This window comes from Lagenorhynchus albirostris, chromosome 14 (assembly GCF_949774975.1).
Source record: "Lagenorhynchus albirostris chromosome 14, mLagAlb1.1, whole genome shotgun sequence".
Taxonomy (NCBI): domain Eukaryota; kingdom Metazoa; phylum Chordata; class Mammalia; order Artiodactyla; family Delphinidae; genus Lagenorhynchus; species Lagenorhynchus albirostris.
Window position 1 is genome coordinate 44281329 of NC_083108.1, and position 22282 is coordinate 44303610.

General features: G+C 37.6%; 1 protein-coding gene across 1 annotated transcript; it reads left to right on the top strand.

The window, feature by feature from the left end:
- Positions 1-7387: 7387 nt before the first annotated feature.
- Positions 7388-7765, top strand: LOC132532197 (large ribosomal subunit protein eL31-like). The gene has a single exon (XM_060170506.1). It carries the CDS (start codon positions 7388-7390, stop codon positions 7763-7765), a length of 378 nt encoding a protein of 125 aa, XP_060026489.1.
- The last annotated feature ends 14517 nt before the right edge of the window (positions 7766-22282 follow it).

A 22282-nucleotide genomic window follows, 5' to 3' on the forward strand; every position in this document is an offset into this window, starting at 1 on the left:
TATGAGGTAATTCAGTGTCATGCAGATAGTGCATGCAGAATACTGACTTGAAGTGTTTTTATTTGTATCTATTGAATAATATAATTCAAAAACTCTTTGATTTGTAAAAATTTGCTATTGTCAGACCCTTTGAAATTCTTAAAGGGTCTTAGTTCTTCAAGTTCTAAAGGCCTTAAAGTTCTCTTAGACTACTCAGTCCTACAGCATTTTTAATGACAAAGCATATTCCTAAGGTCAGAAAACTTAGCGATCTGGGTAAATTTTTTTTTTTTTACAAAATATGCATTAATGTGTCTAATACACACGTTCTTGATAACAAAATTTGGGAAATACTCGTGTAGTGTAGAACATGAATAGGAAAGGCAGATTATGTAATGAGACATGTCTTATAAGAAGAGCAATGTGGAGGCTGACTTGGTTCATCCCTCTACTCAGTAAAGGAAGCCCACTGCACAGCATCTGACAGCAGGTCTCTACCTCAACATTCTGGGGGACAAAGTACTGGCAGTAAAGCAGCCCATCACATTACAAACACCTTAGACAATCCTTAGATGACCTCCATAATCTGACCAGATCCAAATGTACCCATTCACATCATGAAACTTGATTCAGGCCCTGGTTCTCCTAACCCTTGATATGCAAAATGGCAGATATCCTTTATCAATGAAATCAACCCAGATCTATCAGTTCTCTCTTTCCTTCCTAGTGATCTACCACATATGTTGGTATTTGATTGGATTTTCCAAATTATTTTACTCTAATTATTTTATATGCTAATTCTTTTTCCACCAAGTCTCACATACAATTCCTCTGCAAGTTTATAAAGCATGTTGGAACAGGGTTGAAGCAATAGATGGCCGTTTAACCCTTCAGCCCAATGCAAAGTAGAAAACACACACTTAATGTACACTATCCAAGCAAACCAAGTAGGTATGCTTAAAAGATAGATTAACCATGTCATTTTAATAAGGAGAACTCGAGGCATTTTTATTTTTAATACTGTCACAAGATTTTTGTAATGCATTGATCAAAAAGAATCTTATAAGCAGGAAGGTAGAAAATTGGAACTATCACAGAAATTTAACTAGAAAGAGCCAGGGTGACTTGAAATGGTAAATACATTTCTCTAATAATTTTTTTTATTATTATATTGACTTTGGATTTTATTTGAAATAATCTGAAATTATCAAAAAGCTTCATTTACATAGTCACATAGAAGTTACCTAAACTTAAATTTTCTGTGGCTTGTACATTTCACAGTTCTAGTTGTATTTTTTTTTTAAACATCTTTATTGGGGTATAATTGCTTTACAATGGTGTGTTAGTTTCTGCTTTATAACAAAGTGAATCAGTTACACATATACACATGTTCTCATATCTCTTCCCTCTTGCGTCTCCTTCCCTCCCACCCTCCCCATCCCACCTCTAATAATTTTTAAACTACCAAAAGGGCATGAAAAGAAACATGGGAGATTGATTTACATTTATTCTTCCTTGCTTGCTAACTAAAATATCGTAAAATTATTTTGATGTACTTTCTCCTCTCTCTGCCACCACCTTGTCCTGTGTCAATGTGTCATATTCCTTTCTAATTATTTTTACTTTGGTTAGGATTTGGATAGATTTTGGTTGAAATCTTTTTATTCTTCATATTTTGATTCTCATCTTTTACTTAAGTGACAGAGACAGCCAAAATTGTTGAGCAATTGAACCAGTTTTGAAAGGACAGCAAAATTCTTTTGGTCCTATTTGCCCCAAATCCTTTACGTGTGTTAGGAAATAAAGGTTTACTTGGAACAAACATTTCTAAGAGAGAAGTTACATGAAAGAATAATCTGCTGTTTATCCCTCAGAGATGCATTTAATGCAGTAGTTTCATATAAGGACCAGGACCAAAAATTGTCTGGGTTTGAATCTCCACCACTATGTCTTGAGCAAATTATTTAACTTCTCTGATCCTCAAGAAGCCTACAATCTTGGGGGCTATTAAAATTAGATTCCATACCCCCTGCCCAACTCCTACAGCTACATAATCCCTCAAGTAGCAGTGCTCTGAAAAAAATAAGGCATGAAAGGAAAGTTGATACTCTTTTTAATAAACACTTGCACAGTCATGTCAGGCAATGTTCTAAGCACTTTACAAATGTCACCTCAGGTAATCCTTACAAAAATCCTGTGACCTATGCATCTTATAATCCACGTTTTACAGGTGAGGAAATTTAGGCTCAGATAGATCAATGGCAGGCCTGGGATCCAGCTTAGGCAGCCTTACTACAGAGGAGCTTTTGCTTTACCAATGGCCAAAGAAATTAAAAAAACACTGGTTTAAATAGTTAAGTATGTTGTCCTACAACAAAAAGATACACAGCTATTAATATGCTGATATGCATTGGTGAATCTCCAAGAAATGTGCATGGCAATCAGGATGTCCCATAAAGTTTGACCGCAGAATTGAAAAAAGTATATTATTTCAAGAATCTTCTCATAGGAATTGTACTCCTTGCAAAAGTCCCTGGGAGGAAAGGAAAAATACAAATAAATACTTTAAATCATATAGATCTGTCCTCTGTAAAAGGGTTTCAGTAACAGATTAGAAAAGAAAATAACTATAAATGACTTAATTTCAAAGATGCTAAGTGACAGTTTTAAGCAATCTATTCTGAAAGAAATAAAAAGCTTTAAGGTAAAGAATCCAGATTTTTAAAAAAAGTTTAAAATACCAGTGGGAAAAGCATTTCTCTTAGTCTTGATGAGTGCAACTTTAAACATCTGTCTACTTGAACTTATTAAGATTCCAGGGCACATTTTATAATTCTGAGCACTGTTATCCACTCTGCATAATTGTTTCCCTCCCACCTAACTCCCTTTAGAATGGCAGTTGAAAGAGATATTTCCACTTTCTGTTGTAAACCATTATAGTTATTGTTCCTATTAGGCGATTGATCCATTAACTTTCAAAAGTGATGCATTCCAATACTGGATAAAATATTTGCTTTTATATAATCTCATTAAGAGATCTCTAGAGCATTCTGAATGATATTATCTACATGAATACTGATTTAGTAATTGCAACTGCTACTAAGGCTTAGCTGGGAAAATAATAGACAACACCATTATAATTACAAACATGTTCATAATCCTTTAGCCTTTACAAAGTGCCTTCTCAAATTTGATTCTCAATCTTTGTGAAATAGGAGAGGTATCAGTGTCCTTACTTTGTGGGTGAGAAATTTAAGTCCCAGAAAATACGGAAATTACCAAAATTCATACAAATAGAAGATAGTAATAATTGTTTTTGTTTTTTATTTTAAATTTCTTGATGCTGTTTCATGATTTGTGTAAAAAATTGAATTATAATTTAGAATAATATCCTTTTCATTTTAAGAGAGGTTTTTTCTAAATATAAAAAGAATGTAAAAAGTATTAACATAAAATGGATAATAATCTTTCACATATCTTATTCCTTAATGTGTTTGTTTTTAAATAAACAGATTGGAATGAGTAGATGATTTTCAAATTTGCTGTCTAAAATGAGTGGTGGGTTCCAGCACTTCTGACAGGGTTTGTATCTCTTTGAGTAAAATACATGTTTCTCCCCTGAATTCATACATTTGAATCCCTAATATAAAGCAGAGGGAAGGACAGATGGAAGTAAGGAAGGAGAGAAGGAAGGGAGGGAATAGAAATGCAGAGACCTATCCTTGTCTTAAAATGGGAAATTCATTACCTCTGTTGCCATTTCTTACTTCTTCCTCCCAGCCTGCGAACTCATCCTTCAAATCCCAATCATATACTATGTAAACATCCCTCATATGAGTTTTGTTCCTGGCTATGTGAACTTAGCTTTTATTTTTTTTCAATTTTTATTTTATATTGGAGTATAGTTGCTTTACATGTTGTGTTAGTTTCAGGTGTGCAGCAAGGTGATTCAGTTATACATATACATATATCCACTCTTTTTCAGATTCTTTTCCCATATAGGTTATTACAAAATATTGAGAACTTAGTGTAATAACCCAGAATTTAGAGAAATCAGTTTTACTATGCTATTGTCATGCTCACTCTCCTGGTATATGTGATATTTAGTGCAAAAGAAGTCATTTTTGTGACAAGGATATTTGTAGCTATTAGTAAACTAGACTATACTTCAGGGAATTTATAGGAAAGGGCTCTTAATTAAGGATTTGGGACTATACAACCCATAGTTCTTGAACATGCTCTCGGCAATGTGCTTGATTTTGTTGCCATGGTAGGCCATATGATATTTCCTCATTAAGTGCATTTTCCACAAGATACTTGGTTACTTTTTAGTAGATGATGAGAGTGGCAAACAGTACCTTCAGTTTTCATTCCCTAGGTCAATCATTTTATGTCTCTATCATGAGTGTCAATATAAAATAGAAGTATCTAATTATGTCCAACAGGACAGGTAGTATGAGCTAGTCAGGTGATCATAAATAAATAGATTCAAAAATAGAAACTAGTTTGAGAAATAGTAAATAAGGGTCTTGTTTCTATTTCAAAAGTTGATTTCTTAACATCACACTGTTTCTCCCCTATACTGAGTTTACTTTTTTGCTAAAACATTTGTTTCTTTCAGAGGGCAGACACTGACACCTAACTACCTGAGTGTGTACTTGGATTTCCCCACTTAGAGAAACTGTAAACCTTAGGCAATTTACTTAAGGTTTATCAGCTTTGCTTTCTTTATTTCTTAGATTGTGATAATAGGAATAATGCCTATTTTTTAATAAGGTATGAAGAAGCAAATGAGCAAATGCATGCAAAGTGCCATGGTGATTAGTATATAATGATTAATAAATGTTAGTTTTTATTAATATAGGTCCAGCTAAGTTCAATACATTAATGCAAGTACTACAAAGGGAGCCTTATGAAACACCAGATATTAAGATCCCATAATTATCAGAGAATCTTCAGTTCCCATTTCCTTCAATATTTTGAAATATTCCTTCAAAATATTTACACCTTTTTACAGTGTAATATTTTTCATCAAGAAAAGAAACAATGCGGAATTCCCTGGTGGTCCAGTGGTTAGGACTCTGTGCTTTCAATGTCGAGGGCCCGGGTTCAATCCCTGGTTGGGGAACTAAGATCCCACAAGACACGTGGCACAGCCAAAAAGAAAAAGAAAAAAGGAAAGAAACAATGCTAGCCTAAACTGGGAAATATTTCTAAAATATAATACTGCCTTATTCCTCAGACCATTTCATATAAACAGTAAAGAAAAGAGATGTTTAGTAAAGTCCAACTTTTAACATCTCCCAATATGTATTGATCAAAGAACTTACAAAGAATAAAGTAATGATTGTAAAGTATAATAAATTATCTGATTAGGAAGTAGAGAATGCTTTAGTAACGTGAAAATAGGGGCACTACATACAAGGTGTAGGGGCATCCAAGGGCTGCCTGGCCAGGGGAAATTTAGGGAAAACTTTATAAAGTAAGTAAAATTTAAGGTAAGACCTACAAATGTATAGGAAAGAACTAGATAAAGTGAGTGGTGGGAGTGAAATTTATAGGTAGGTGTGAGATTGAAAGTTCAGGCAGAAAACAACATACTTGAAGACTTAGAGGTAAGAATATATGGAATCTCAGGAGAACTCAATGAATTTCCATCTTGCTGGAGTGGAGAGATGGATGTGGGGTGATATTGTTGAAGTGGGTTGAAGTTGGGGTAAGAGTTGAAGTGCAAAAAAAGAAATGGGCTCAAATAAAATACATATGTTCAAGAGTTTGGACAATATCCTAAGGGCAGTAACCTATCAAAAATTTGAATTTTATAAAGAGGGAACACTGAAGACAGGGAACAGACAGGAATGAATTACAAAACAGAGTCAGCAAGATCAGGTAAGAGGTGGAAGCAATAATCCAGAAAAGGGATGAGGATGGGATGGGGGAGGAATCGGTAGTGACGCTAGGAATGGAGAGAAATATTGGGTGGGCCAAAAAGTGCCTTCAGTTTTTTAAGTAAAAATAAAAGACACATTTTTCTTTTTCACCAAGAACTTTATTGAACAACGTATTCACCCTTTTGTTCCACTATCTTCTGCCATTTTTCAGGCAACTTCATAATTCCATCTTCCCAAAACTTTTTATCTTTTTGAGCAAAGAACTGTTCTGGTGCCTTTTACAGTCTTCCAAGGAACTGAAATTTTTTCCATTAGGAGAATTTTGTAAAGACTGAAATAAATAGAAATCCAAAGGTGAAAGGTCTGGTGAATACGGCAGATGAATCAGAACTTCCCAGACAAGCTGTAATAGTTTTTGCCTGGTCGTCAAAGAAACATGCGGACTTGCGTTATCCTGATGGAAGGTTATGCATTTTCTGTTGACTAATTCTGGACACTTTTCATCAAGTGCCACTTTCAGTTGGTCTAATTGGGAGCAGCACTTGTTGGAATTAATCGTTTGGTTTTCCAGAAGGAGCTCATAATAGGGGACTCCCTTCTAATCCCACCATATGCACAACATCACCTTCTTTGGATGAAGACCGGCCTTTGGTGTGGTTGACGGTGGTTCATTTTGCTTGCCCCATGATCTCTTCCATTTCACATTGTTGTACAGTATCCATTTTTCATAGCCCATCACAATTTGCTTTAAAAATGGAATAATCCAAACGTTTCAATACGTTTCAGTAGAGAATCAGATGTGGAAATATGGTCAAGAAGGTTTTTTTTCGCTTAACTTACGTGGAACCCAAACATCAAAGTGATTAACATAACCAAGCTGGTTCAAATGATTTTCAATGCTTGATTTAGACATTTTGAGTATGTTGGCTATCTCCTGCATGTTATAACATTGATTGATCTCAATTAATGTCTCCATTTGATTGCTATCAACTTCAACTGGTCTACCTGACCATGGAGAATTGTCCAGCGAGAAATCTCCAGCACGAAACTTCCAAACCACTTTGACATGTTCGATCCATCACAGCACCTTCTCCATACAGTGCACGAATCTTTTTTTGTGTTTCAGTTGTGTTTTTACCTTTCTTGTAATAATAAAGCATAATATGCCAGAAATGTTGCTTTTCTTCTTCCATCTTCGATATTAAAATGGCTACATAAAAATTCACCAATTTTGATAAGTCTTTTTTTAAATGCATGTTGATATGACAGCTGTCACATAAAATCTAACAAAATTGTTTCAAATAAAGTTAAAGATAACTAAGTGCTACTACAGCCATCTTACGGAAAAAAAAACAAATGAACATTTTGGTCCATCCAATAGATTTGATGGCTATTTGGAAGGATGGAAGGATAGGAGGCTGTGGTCATCTCTGTGATCCTGCCTATATGATATCAGAAGCAGAGAAGATCCTCCCACAATCCCTTTCTCTCTTCCTTTCCAACCCTGGCATGGCAGGATGTCTCCCGCAAAGAAGGGTGGCGAGAAGAAGGGTCGGTCCACCATCAATGAGGTGGTGACCAAAGAATATGCTATCAACATTCACAAGGACATCCAAGGAGTGGGTTTCAAGAAGTGTGCCCCTCGGGCACTCAAAATAATCTGGAAATTTGCCATGAAGCAGATGGGAACTCCAGATTTACACATTGACACCAGGCTCAAGAAAGCTGTCTGGGCCAAAGGAATAAGGAATGTCCCATACCATATCTGTGTGCAGTTGTCCAGAAAGTGTAATGAAGATGAAGATTCACCACACAAGCTCTATATGTTGGTTACCTATGTACCTGTCCCTACTTTCAAAAATCTACAGATAGTGTGGATGAGAATTAACTGCTGATTGTCCAATAAAGTTATAGAACCAAAACAAAGAAGCAGAGACGACTCAAGGAATAAAGTTCAGGATGGGGTTATGGGAGTAAATGGCTGAATTGGAATGGGAAAAACACTCCATGTAGATGAAAATGTCAAGAAATTGAGGATCAGGATATTGGTAAAACAGAAGTCACCCAAAATAGCAGAAGAGCCTAGCGAGAAGAGAAAGATTACCAGTCACATGCTATTTTGTCTTTAAAAATTAATGCAGAAAGAGTAATTAAAACATCAGTGGTTGAGAACAAAGAAAAAGGAAAGGTTATAGTCTTATACCATTAGCCTCAAAGGCATGTAGAAGTCTAAACATTCCTAGAGGATTATGGTATATGAGAGAGTATGAAGCAAGGAGGACACCTAGTGTATCTTTCCAATTCTGGGGAAAGGAAGGGATAAAACAATGAGGCTGCTTCACTTGAGTGGGGAGGTTGAAAATTAGCTCTCATGAGCCCATGGTTTGCTCTGAACACCCATTCACCTATAACACACCAACCAATGTGGACAGGCTGGTTCTTACAACTCGTTTTGTCCATCTGTCATTATGCAAGATTGGAGATGAAGGGAGTAAAAGAACTGAAGGGGAGTTTGTTGCAAATGGTCTAGTGGGAGCGTAGGGAGGATCAACTCCTTGCCTTGCTGTTCACTAGCTCTGAATTTTGGACATTCTTGAACTTTGTATTAATCATTAACCTTAATAAGACATTGTACAACCCAAGGTTCATTCCATCTCAAGACTCCCAGCATCTTATTCTGGTTCTAGTATTGTACTTGCATCATTTCAGGTCCCATCCTTCTACCCCTCCAGTGCCCCCTCTTCCTGTGCCTCTACGTAACAGATTTCATTTCATGCAACAGTCTTCTAACTTAGTTCCTTCTTGTTTTGAGTTCAGGGTAGATTTTGTATATAAGAAAGACTTCACAGAGTCTTATGATTTATTTTAAATTTAACTTTCTGAAGTTACAAATTCAAAACCCTTGTCAGGTTCAGTTAGCAAATTCTATTCAATGTATAAGTCTAGAAAAACCATAATCTTTATAAAGGGACTTTGAATACTATTTCAAATATTTTAAACAGAATTTATAAATAAAATATATTTTAGATTCATTTTAAGCATTTCAATTTTCTGAGAAAAAGCCTTCTCAAGTATTAGGGATTTTTATAAATCCAAGAAATTAACTTATAAATATGTTACAGTTGAAGTTTATATAAATGTTCATAACATACTGTACATAAACAGCACGATTTCAGCTTACATCACCATTCTGAATCAATTACTCAATAACGTTTTAAACTGGGTTTACGAGGCTGTCACTCAAACTTGCCAAATTCTATTAAATTTCACATATACAAAAAATGATGTATAGATTCCATCCCAAGATAAAAATATCTTAATTTACTTCTCTTAAAAATATCTCTGAGGGCTTCCCTGGTGGCGCAGTGGTTGAGAGTCCGCCTGCCGATGCAGGGGACACGGGTTCGTGCCCCGGTCCGGGAAGATCCCACATGCCGCAGAGCGGTTGGGCCCGTGAGCCATGGCCGCTGAGCCTGCGCGTCCGGAGCCTGTGCTCCACAACAGGAGAGGCCAGAACAGTGAGAGGCCCGTGTATCGCAAAAAAAAAAAAAAAATTCTCTGTATTTTATTCTAATTCCACCTAGAGCTGAAAGATGCATAAACACACTAAGAAATATACACACGAGACAGAGGTGACATATGGCCAGAAATTTTGGCTGGTCATGATCTCTGGACTTCAGAAATCCAGTTCAATTCTCATAGTTGAAACTAAGTCAAATATCATCCCAAATATTTTTGAATTTTGTCTATTATTATTTTACTGAGTGAATTTTGGTAGCAACCCTGATCAGACAGACTAGACTCTATTTGGAGTTGTTATATTAATAATTACATAATACCATGAGGGATATGATCCTATGATCATACAGCCCTGACTCCTTGTTACACATATATAATCACCTGACCCTTCCCTCATGGAAGCTGTAGCTTCCACCATGGGTGATAACTAAGATTGGATTTTGCACTTATTTGTCTTTTGACAAATATACTCAAGTCTTTTAAACAAATACTAAAGATATGTGTGCTTAATAAAATAGTAAAATAAAATATCCTTCTGACTACTGCTAAAGACTGTTGAACTCAATAGTATCCTGCACTTGTTCCATTTTTCTTATTTTCAGAACCATAGAACTCTTATGAATATTACCATTTAACTCACCCATTTCTATGACCAAAGCCATGTATGGTCAATAAGTTGATAACTTACAGATGGTTTTCTTTCCATCAGACCTCTTTTTTTAAACCGTGGCCCTCTGCTGAACAATGTAGTCAATATTTCCACTTGGATGCCTTTCTGTACCTCAAATAAAATTTATCCCAAACTGAACTCATTACCCTTGTCTTTATCTTGCCACTTCTAGGATTCCCAATTCAATAAATGTCACTACTATTCCTCAAATTGCTCAAGACAGGAACCTAATAGTGATGCATGACACATCGTTTCTGCTCTACTCACGCATAATGAATCACTTGTCAATGCTACCCCTTAAGCATATTTTAAATCTCCAGTTTTCTCTCTCTTCCTATTTAAAATGATCTCTCTGCCTTAACTTTTGCTTCTTGCAAATCATACCTCTCAAAGTATCAAATACTCTTTTAAAAAGATTATAATAGGCCTTCCCTGGTGGCGCAGTAGTTGAAAGTCTGCCTGCTGATGCAGGGCACACGGGTTCGTGTCCCGGTCTGGGAAGATCCCACATGCCGCAGAGCGGCTGGGCCCGTGAGCCACGGCTGCTGAGCCTGCGCGTCCAGAGCCTGTGCTCTGCAACGGGAGAGGCCACAACAGTGAGAGGCCCACGTACCGCAATAAATAAATAAATAAAAAGATTATAATAACCCTGCACTGGATTGCAAAAATTTTCCCCTGCCATTGAAAGTTGGAATCTATTTTTCCATCCCTTGAATTTGGGTTGGTTATGTGACTTACTCTGGCCAATGGGACATTAGCAAGCATACCAATAGCAGAGTCTTGCCAAGCTGTTACACATCGGAGCTTGCTTCTCATAGGTCATTCAGGACTTCCACCACCAGGTGAGAAAGCTCAGTTTAGTCTGCTGGAAGGTCAAGGGACATTTGAGACAAGCCATCCCAGTGCAGACTTTCCACAGTCACCTGCCTCTAGCCAACACAGCAGCTAACCGAAGATGCATGGTTAACACCAGCTGAGACCTGGAATAAAAGCTACCCTGCTGAGACCAACCCAAACTGCCAACTCACGGAGTTGTGAGCTAATTAAATACTTGTTTGAACCCACTAAGTTGTGGGATGGCTTGTTTCTCATTAAAAGCTTAATGATATAAGTCCCTTGATTAAAACTTATCAGTTGCTTCCCATTTACCCTTTAAAATACATTGCAGACTTTTGGAAGAAGAGGAGATAGAGCACAGAGATGAAAAAGTACTTAAAAATAAAGGCTGAAAAATTCTCAAATTTGGCAACAGACATAAACCTAAAGATTCAAGGTGAGCAAACTCCAAATGGCATAAAACCCAAGGAATTCTATACTTTTATAAAACATCATAGTCAAACTTCTGAAAACTTAAGACAAAAAAAAAAGTCTTGAAAGCAGTGAAAAAGAAGTGACATGTAACCTATAGAGGGAACATAATTGAATGACAGAGGACTTTTTATTAGGAAACATATACGTCAGAAGGAAGTGATCTAAGTCTGAAAGAGAACTGGCAGCCCAGTGTACAGTGTCCAGTTAGCATATCCTCCAGGAGTGAGGGGAAAAATCAAAACATTCTTAGATGAAGGTAAATTAAAAGAATCTTTCACCAGCAGACCTTTGTCCTATAAGAATGGATAAAGAAAGCTCTCTAAACAGAAAAGAAACAAGTGAAGGAGTTTGGGAACATCAAAGGAAAATAAACAACATAGTAAGCAAAAATATGGCTAAATACAAAATATTCTTCTTATCGTGAGTCTTCGAAATTGTTTTAAGGGTGACTCCAAAATTAAAATGCTTTTTGATATGGTTCTAAAAGTCTATAGAGAAACTTTATATTTAATAAATATTATTTGATAAATAACATTGATTAAATATAAACATATAAATGAATATAAATATACAAGTACAATATACAAAATATATACATTTATTATAATGAATATAATTATAAATATTATAAATGTAGGATGGTAAGGAGATGCAGAGGGAGATGAGTTTTATATACTTTTTGTTGTTGTTGTTTTGGGTTATTTTTGAAGCTTATTTAATTAAATAAGAAAAGACATAAAATATAATATTAATGAAAAAGGACAATTCTCTAAATCAGTATAATTCCAAATTCACATAAATGTAAGACTATTTAATATACTAAAATATCTGAACTGGTTAAATCACAACACTATTGGACTATGATAAGTTATGTACATAAAATATAATGCCTAGAGCAAGCACTAAGAAAGCTATACAAAGAGATACACTCAAAAACACTTTAGATAAATCAAAATGGTATTCTAAAATATGTTCATGAAAACCACGGGAGGCAGGAAAATTAAAACAGAGAAACAAAAAGAGAGCCTTTTCAACAAATGGTGTTGGAGTAATTAGACATCTACAGGCAGGAAGAATAAACCTTGACTTAAGTCTCTCACATGATACAAAAATCAACTCAATATGGATCATGGACTAAAATGGAAAACATAAAACTACTAAACTTTAAAAAAAAAGGAAAAAAATTCAGCATCTATGGCTAGGCAAAGTGTTCTTAGACTTGACACTAAAAGCATGATCCATAAAAGGAAAAATTAACATTAGACTTTATCAAAATTTTAAATATTTTCCTCTGTGAAAGACCCTTTTAAGAGATTGAAAAGCCAAGATACAGACTGGGAGAAAAAAAATTGCAAACCACATGTATCTAGAACATAAGAAAACTCTCAAGACACACATTAAAGTAAATAAACTGGGCTTCCCTGGTGGCACAATGGTTAAGAATCCACCTGCCAAAGAAGGGGACAGGGGTTCGATCCCTGGTCCGGGAAGATCCCACATGCCGTGGAGCAACTAAGACCGTGCACCACACTGCTGAGCCTGCGCTCTAGAGCCTGTGAGCCACAACTACTGAGCCTGCAAGCCACAACTGATGAAGCCCGTGTGCCTAGAGCCCGTGCTCTGCAACGAGAGAAGCCACCTCAATGAGAAGCCTTCACACAACAACGAAGAGTAGCCCCCACTCGCCACAACTAGAGAAACCCCGCGCACAGCAACGAAGACTCAACGCAGCCAAAAATATAAATAAATAAATAAATTTATAAAATAAAATAAAGTAAATAAACCTAATTTAAAATGGACAAAAGACACAAACATATTTCATATACAGATCACAAATAAGCATGTGAAAAGATGTTCAACATCATCAGCCCCTTGGAAGATGCAAATTATAACCACAATGAATTATTTCTACATACCTAAAAAATGACAATGCCAAATGTTGCAGAAAATGTGGAGAAACTGGATCACTCATATATTATTGAAGGGAATGTAAAATAATACAACCCCTCTAGAAAGTGATTTGGCAGTCTTAAAAATAATACACTGTAGGGACTTCCTGGTGGCGCAGTGGGTAAGATTCCGTGCTCCCAACGCAGAGAGCCTGGGTTCGATCCCTGGTCAGGGAAGTAGATCCCACATGTAGGCCGCAACTAAGAGTTTGCATGCCACAACTAAGGAGCTGGTGAGCCACAGCTGAGGAGCACGCCTGCCACAACTAAGACCTGGTGCAACCAAATAAATAAATATTTTTTTAAAAAAGATACATTATTGGGCTTCCCTGGTGGCACAGTGGTTGAAAGTCCGCCTGCCGATGCAAGGGACACGGGTTCGTGCCCTGGTCTGGGAAGATCCCACATGCCGCAGAGCGGCTGGGCCCGTGAGCCATGGCCGCTGAGCCTGCGCATCCGGAGCCTGTGGTCCGCAACGGGAGAGGCCACAACAGTGAGAGGCCCGCATACGGCAAAAAAAAAAAAAAAAAAAAAGATACATTATTACAAAAAAATACACTGTAATACTTCCATACCAAGCAAAATTATTTGGCCATAAGAAAGGAATAAGATATTGATACATGCACAAAATTATGCAGAATATGAAAGGCCAATCACCAGTTATACACTGCATGATTCCATTTATGTAGCATTTTTGAAACGCCAACATTTTAGAAGTGGAGACCACATTAGCAGTTCAGAGATGAATATGGGGGTGGAGCAAGAAGGAAGTAGGTGTGGCTAAAGGAGGCAACATGAGAAATCCTTATGATGGAAATGCTCTGCATCTTCACCGTATCAATGTCCATACCCAGGTCGTGATACTGTTCTATGGTTACTCAATGTGTTACCGTTGAAGAAACCTGGGCAACAGATATGTGGAATCTGTATTATTTCTTACAACTGCATGTGAATCTGTAATTACCTCAAAAAAAAAGTTTCCTTTGAAAAAATCTTTAGGAAAGCCTGACTCCATGAAGTTCTCTCCTTATAGCCTCTCGTGTCACTGAATTTCAACTTCCAAGCACTTTGAGCACAAACTATATGATTCACTTTTAAAATTATGGTTTTCCTCCGTGGATAGTAAACTCTATGAGGGTAGCAGCTATATCTCTCTGCTTACCATTGTACTTTCGGTGTTATGCCTGATGCAAAGAAGACCCTCAATAAATATTTATTCTTAGGTTATCAATTGCCATTTCATCAATCTATTATGTCATTAATTTCATTGTCTTATTCCTCTACTCAAAAACATCTCTTTGTCTCCGGATAATGGTCAGACTCTGAGTAATCCAGTGTGATAGAAATCTTTCTCTTTCGGCTGCCTAACAGACAACACTGTTCCTACAAATTTCCTTTTCCCACTATCCCTCCAAATGCAATTTTGATCTTAGTGCCTTTTGTGTGGTTTTGTGGGGGTTTTTTGCACTTTCTGAAATGATTTTAAACCTCCAATCTCTTTATGCAAATCCTCCAATCCTTTAAGGCTCAGAACAAATCCCACCTCATCCACAGGACCAGCTTCCACTGATCTCTTCCTCAGAGAATTCTGCTACATTATACCGTGAGTTAACATTAGGTGGTTTCTTCCCCTGCTCTCCTGGCTTACTGCTGTCTGTCTCTTCACGGTGACTATGTGCAGAGTATATGAATGACTAGGGAGAGTGTTCATGTCTGAGGATAATGACACATTTATTCAAACTGCTAAACATTAAGAAAGTTTTATTCCTACTTCAGGGTTTTCCCAAGTTTCAAGTAAAAAAGAGCTGTTTTTTTTTTAAAGATAATTTTCTTGATTAAATACACACTATACTTAAAAGAGCTGGGATTTTTAAGTTTAATTTTTCATCGAAGTTGATGATTTACAATGTTTTAGGCGTACAGCAAATTGATTCAGCTATATATTATTCTTTCTCACATTCTTTTCCATTATATGTTATTACAAGATATTAAATATACATAGTTCCCTCTGCTATATAGTAGATCCTTGCTGTTTATCTATTTTATACATAGTAGTGTGTATCTGTTAATTCCATACTCCTAATTTATCCCTCCCTTCCCTCTTTCCCCTTTGGTAGCCATAAGTTTGTTTTCTGTGTCTGTTGTATGTATATATATATATACATTTTAAAAATTTTATTTTACTGAAGCAACATTTACCACTAGAAGATATGAAGAGGGAATACGGGTAATAGCAGGGTAGGGATGTCAGAGGTTTGTGGAACAGCCTCTGGAGAGCCTTAAACTCTGGTAATTTATCTTTTCTTCCTCCTTTGTGCAGGGGTATGGGTAGAAGAACGTTTAATTATGTTACCCTGTAAAAACTTTCACCACAAGAGAATCCCCCTTGTAGTTTAGGGGTGGTTTCTGAGAAAAGAGCATGGTCCCAATTTATAATCTGTATCTTGATATACACATGACCTGCAGTGATGTCAGGGCTTGGGAGAAGTAATATAAAATACTCACCAGGTGACGTGATGTATTAGTTATCTATGCAGTTTAAGAAACTACTCCGATACTTGGCACTTATAAAACACACATTTATTATCATAGTTTCTATAGTTCAAAAAGCCAAGCATGGCCTAGCTAGGTATATCTCTGGGTCAAAGTGTCTCATGAGGTGGCAGTCGAGCTGTCAGCTAGGGCTGTAGTCTCTACTAAAGATTTGTCATCTCTTCTGGGGTTTGGTCCATTTCCAAGCTTGTTCAGGTGGGCTCTGTTCATTGTGCACTCTTGGATTGAAGGAGATCCCTGCAGGTCCTACACCCTTCACTGACTGTAGACTTGAGTCTTCCCTCAGTCCCTGGACACGTGGACATTTCCGCAGGACTACCACAGGACCTAGCATTGCACCTGACTTCCCCTAGCATAAGCAGTCCAAAAAAGGGAGAAAGGGAGGCACAGAACGAGAGAGAGAATAGCCCACCCCCTACCATTCTCAGAAACTGCCCATCACATGGGAATCCTAGTTGGGATGGCATTGACGTCAAGATTTCTAATAAGCTCACAGAAGGCAATGGACAGTAGCTGGCACTTGAACCAGTTTGCTGCTCACACAAACGAGTCCAGGAAAGCAGAGAGAATCTGTGGCATTTCATAGAGACTTCACTGCACTGGAGAGCTACAGCAGCTGCCCAGCTGAGGACTTAGGATCTCTGAAATGTTCTACAAGGTAGCCTGCATCATTTGCCTTCAGCACCAGAGGCAATACAGGGCAACATGAAAACACCAGATGCCAGAAGCCACAGAGAAATGACATCGAATAAAACATACAGCTTCATGGTCCCTCGACCATAGCAGCAGATGACGTTCCTCCCTGTTTTCCTTGTTTCAGACAAAAAAAAAAAGTGTGGAGAATTGGGATGGAAGCTCAGAAAGAAAACTTGGAATTGTGAACAATGACTGAGGGAATGAGACTACTTGGATTTGATTATTTCCTTGGAGAATCTGCTATTTTATTACCCAGGGTAGAATAAAAGTTATTGTTTTGGATTGAATTTGCCAGGTTGGTCTAAAAATAATTTCCCTTCTGCTGAGCAGGAAGGAGGCATGGAAAAGTTGAGTTTATCAAAATAAAGTACATTTTTGATCTTTCAAATTAAGTGGAATAACTACTCTGTCATAGTACACCATTCTGACACTTAATTTATTGTACTATGGTTTAACTTAATGAATTACCTGTATATATCTTATCCCCAGGTTGAACTTACGGAGATTGGGGTGCCAAAATAATTTTATATGCCTTCTTTCTCCTCTCTATGGCATGATATATACCTACATATTATGGTCTAGTAAAGGTTATGATCAGGAGTGCGTAAAAGTGTGTTTGTTTAAATACTAACATAAATTAGTTGACAGTTTCCTCCATTCTCTCTACTTGGGGTGGTTCAGCTCTCTTTGATGGCAGTAAGGACCATGGGGATCCTTTCAGGCAAAAAGTTGCCACATTTACTAGTAAATCACACCAAGTCATGAAAGGTATTGGATGATTATGTCCTACAGTTTTTAGTCTAGAAATTATTTATCAGTTATCTATCGTTGTATAACAAATTACTCCCAAACTTAGAAGCTTAAAGCAGTATTTTTTGTTTTAAGTATTGTTTTAAGTAAATAAATGTTTATTATTGTACAGTGTCTGTGGGTCAGGGCTCAGGATGTGGTTTTAGCTGAGTGCCTCTGGCTCAGGGTTTCTCATGAGGTTACAGTTGAGCTGTCAGCCAGAGCTGTGGACTCACACAAAGGCTCATTTAAAGATGGAGGGACTTGCTTCCAATTTCACTCAGGTGGTTATTGGTGGGAGTCAGCCCCTCACCACAGGGCTGCCTCACATCAGGGCCGCTAGATACCCCCAGGTAAAGTGACCTGAAAGAGAGATTTAGACAGCATGCCCAGACGGTAGCCATAGCTTTTTTATAACCAAATCTCAGAAGTGGCATCCATCACACAAATTCTGCCACATTCTAGTCATCAGAAGCAAGTGAATAAGTCCATCCTACAACCAAGGGGTGGAAATTACACAAGAGCATGCATATCAGGAGGTAGGAAGGATGGGGAACCATCTTAAAGGCCGCCTATTACAAATTCTTCCAGGAAGTGATGCCCACAGAGCAACAAGTTAGAAAAATTTAATCGATGCTAATTCGGTTTGAGTCTGATGACAAACATACAACAGGGAGAAAAAACCAGCAAATTCTATAACCAGGTAACTCTTAGTGATTTGCTATGTGATCTCACACTTTGTATTCATCTCGAATCCCTTCTGTCATCCCCGCTGAGGATGAACTTCTAATATCATATGTTGTGTCACCCATACATATGTTCACATTTGCCTGTGGCTTTTCTTATTATAATTACATTAATAAAAGCAAGAATGACTAATACTGATATAAGTCTCCTGTGGACCACATGCCCTTCTAAGCACTTTATATTTTCAACTGCTCTTCACCACAGCCCCATGAGAGAGGTACACACATTTTCCAGAGGAGGAAAGTGAGGCACAGAGATGTTAAGGATCTTGTTCAAAATCATAGAATTAGTAAGTTTTGGAGCTTGTTTAGGAACCCAGGAAGATGCCTCTAAACCAGGGGTCCCCAACCCCTGGGCTGTGGACTGGTTCAGGTCCACAGCCTGTTAGGAACCAGGCCGCACAGCAGGAGGTGAGTGGTGGGGGAGTGAGCAAAGCTTCACCTGCCACTCCCCATCACTCCCCACAGCTCCCCATTGCTCCCCATCGCTCCCCACTGCTCCTCATCGCTCCCCATAGCTCCCCACCACTCCCCCTCACTCGCATAACCGCCTGAATCATCCCCCCCACCAAGTCCATGGAAAAATTGTCTTCCATGAAACCGGTCCCTGGTGCCAAAAATGTTGGGGCCTGCTGCTCTAAACCACTTTACTCTTCTGCTACGACAGAAGGGAACTCCCCATCTGAGGCAACTGGGACAGGAAACTGTAGGTTGATCTCAACCAGGCTCTCTGTTCTGGTTGGTTAAATGTAAACAGTGTTCTTTCCTTACCTCTATTCTTTGACCACAAGAAAAAAATTATTCAACAACTTTCCCATCGTTTCTCCTATATCTTAAACCTTCTTTCCAGGTTGAAAAACCTGTTTTTCTGTTGTTTCATTTGTCTCGCCTCACCTTCTTCCTTCCACTATCATACCCCAATTTTCCTTCTTTCGTTCCATGTGGTTTAGTGAAATTGATTGCTTTCCACTTTCAAGGACAAGGGTGTCTCCATCATCCTGGAGAGCCAGTCTTAGAGTCCACACTCCTTGACACAGTGAATTATTCAAGCTTGGAGATGTGACACAGGCCACCTGACATCATTTCAGGAATTTGTGGCAATTATTGAGGAAGACACACTTTTTCCACCTGGAGAATAGGTGGAAAAGTAAACCTGGAGCTGTCCCTCTCTGAGTATAGGGAGGCTGCCTGAGGATGAAGCCAAAAAACAGGAGGAAAGTATAACTGAGAGGTAAACAGTGAGATTCATCACCCTATGGTATTTGAACACCAAATCAGGGCTTGATGGGAAACCTGACCCCTAGAGTCAATACATTCTATTTTATGTTTAAGCTCTTTTGGATTAATTTCTATACCTGGCCATCATAAAGCCATCGCTAATAAATTTATTGAAAAATATATGTTTTCCCAAATCCAAGAATTCATTAGATTCCATTTTTATTAACATAGACATAATAGTTCCAAGCATTCAGAACAAATAATTATAACCTATGACCTCTCTAACTAAATATGTACTAGTTATTAAATCTGACAGACCTTCCTCCAAACAATAGTATTTTTTTTCTTTCCAGTAACCCCATTGGTCTCCCATCTGTTATGTGTGCTTTTCTAATGTCTTCTATCCCTTTACAAAGTCCATCTCTGCATTTTCCCAAATCTTCTCTTTTGATCACCACCCTCACCAAATAATTACATGAATAAAGTAACAAAATCAATCCAGGCTGATTTCTTTGTTCTTATGCCAAAGCATGAACTCCATGCAGAGTGGCAGTCACTTCAAGCAAGTTTTGAAGAAATATATTAATTCCACTTACTGGAATGGATTACTTCTATGTCTGAGATAGTATGGAAGCAATTGGAGAAAATATTCTTGCACAGAGGACATCCCCAAGCTGAAAATCCAGGCTCAGGGAATGAGTGCTCTGAGATCTTGATTCAATTGCTCCTGTTGCCATGCCTGACGATGAAAGTCCCTCTGAGCCTGTTATGTTCCTGCTTCAACCAGCAAAGTTCTTGCCTGTGGGCGAGAATTAATTTCCAGGAGAATCATGTTTCTGGGTGTCTAGTGAGCCATGTAGAAGTCATGGGGCTTTAAGCTGAGCACGGGAAAGAAACAAGGAGTCAGTGTCCAGAATTCATTATCCTGTTTCATGTTTATGGCTGCAAAGGATCCTGCCTGCCTTGTGTGTTACCACAGGCTCTAATCCCAGCCACGTGCTCACAGCAACTGAATATTTCCCTTTCTAATTTCATTTGCAATGCTTTGTGTATTCATATCTTACGATCTGAAACATTTCTTGCAATTGTTTGCACACATCTCCAAACTACACTTTAGAGTAGAAGGTACTTTGTTTTCATTCGTCTTTAATTAAGTAAATATTTTTAGCTCAATTTATGCTCAGTCGATTTTTTTTTTATTCCCAAATAAACTGAAAAAGCATTTCTAGTGGTGGAATTATCATGGCTGAAGATGTATTCTTACACTATACATGTAGCAATAGTCCTTATATTGCATAAGCTCATAAGAAAATATAATTTATGTATTCCACGCTCCCATCAGACATACTAAGACAGACTGGCAAAGAAAAGGAAACCAGTATGAACACTGGTGCCTTGCTATCACCCCTCAGCACGTGAGCTAGTTCTCTTGAATTCACACTCTAATGTCTGTTTATGCTTGGAATCCTTTTTTAACAAAGATATGCTAAAATCCACAGACTGCTGCTTAAAAGGATAGACAAAAGGTAGCTGATGAATATTGGAAAATATTTTTAGGGAATTCAAAATCACTGCTGATGATAAGAAGTGTTTCATATTTCTCAAATTGTATTCAGTGATTAAAGGTATTATTTTCCTTTTATTTTTAAATATGATTTTTTCTGTTTTTGTCCTTCTGAAAATGTATTGATACTTCAGTATAATCTACATAGTTTGAATTTTTGGACAAAAGGATCCCAGATGCAGATTTGAGTCTAGCTTACCACGAATTAGCTGTATGACCTTGTGTCTGAAAACTGTTTGAGCCTCAGTTCACTCAACTATAAATGATTATAATAATATTTACAGCTTTTAAAACATGAGAAATAAATACAGTGAGTAGCAGGTGTCCAAAAAATGGTAGTTATTATGGTTCTTTAGCTTTTAAAATAAATAGATCAATTTGGTAACCAAATAAAAATATCTACTACTTTAGTAATTTTTCCACAATTTAAGAATTGTATGTATGTAGTAGAATTTCAAAATTTATTCATGCTTCTGCTCTGGTATGCAGAGAATATGTAACTATTTATTTTGATTATAACTATGTGATCCTGCTAAACTGTTTCATGACCTGTCTTAATCCATCCAGACACGAGGCAAATTATTCTTGGGTGGGCTTCACTCTGAAACATTTGCTCTTTTGTGAAACTCATGTCCTTTCGTCTGTAATTTCCGAACCTTCTAAAATTTTCCTCCTCCATTTGCCTTACCTTTATCAACCTTCTTTGCAGATTTCTCTTCGTCCACTCAACAGTTAAAGGCTCATTCTTCAAGACTTGGTTCTCAGCTTATTTCCTCCTCACACTATAATTTCTTTTAATTTCATGTACTCACATAGCTTTGATTATCACCTGTTTACTGACCACTACCAATCCAATCCATTCATCTTTTCTTGACCCCAGACCCTTATGTCTCTACTCAAGACTTAACCTGGATATTCCCTAGACAACTCAGATATGGGATGGACAATCAGCTAACACACGATCCTTCCCCCAAGCCTCCTCCTCTTCCAGCTTTCCCAATTCTGTAAATTGTTCCACAATGCACTCAAGAGCTCTTTCAAAAACTAGGATTCATTCTTGACCTGTCCCTCTCTTGCAACACCTCCATCCAATCAAGTGCCAAGTTGATTTCTCTCTGATTCCACTGCTGTTCTTACTGTCAAGTCGGCCATACTAGCAGGCAGATTATTGTAAAGGCTTACCATTCTCCCCAGTTATTTTAGAGAAATTTTTGTTGCTGAGTATTGGAAAATGAAAGGGGTGTGTGTGTGTGTGTGTGTGTGTGTGTGTGTGTGTGTGTGTGTCAGAGAGTAGGAAAACAATAAACAATAATTCTCCTTTTATCAAAATAAATGTGGGTACAATGGAGAAATGACTCCTCAATTTTCTGTCGCGTAGAGAGCCAAGGTTTGTGCAT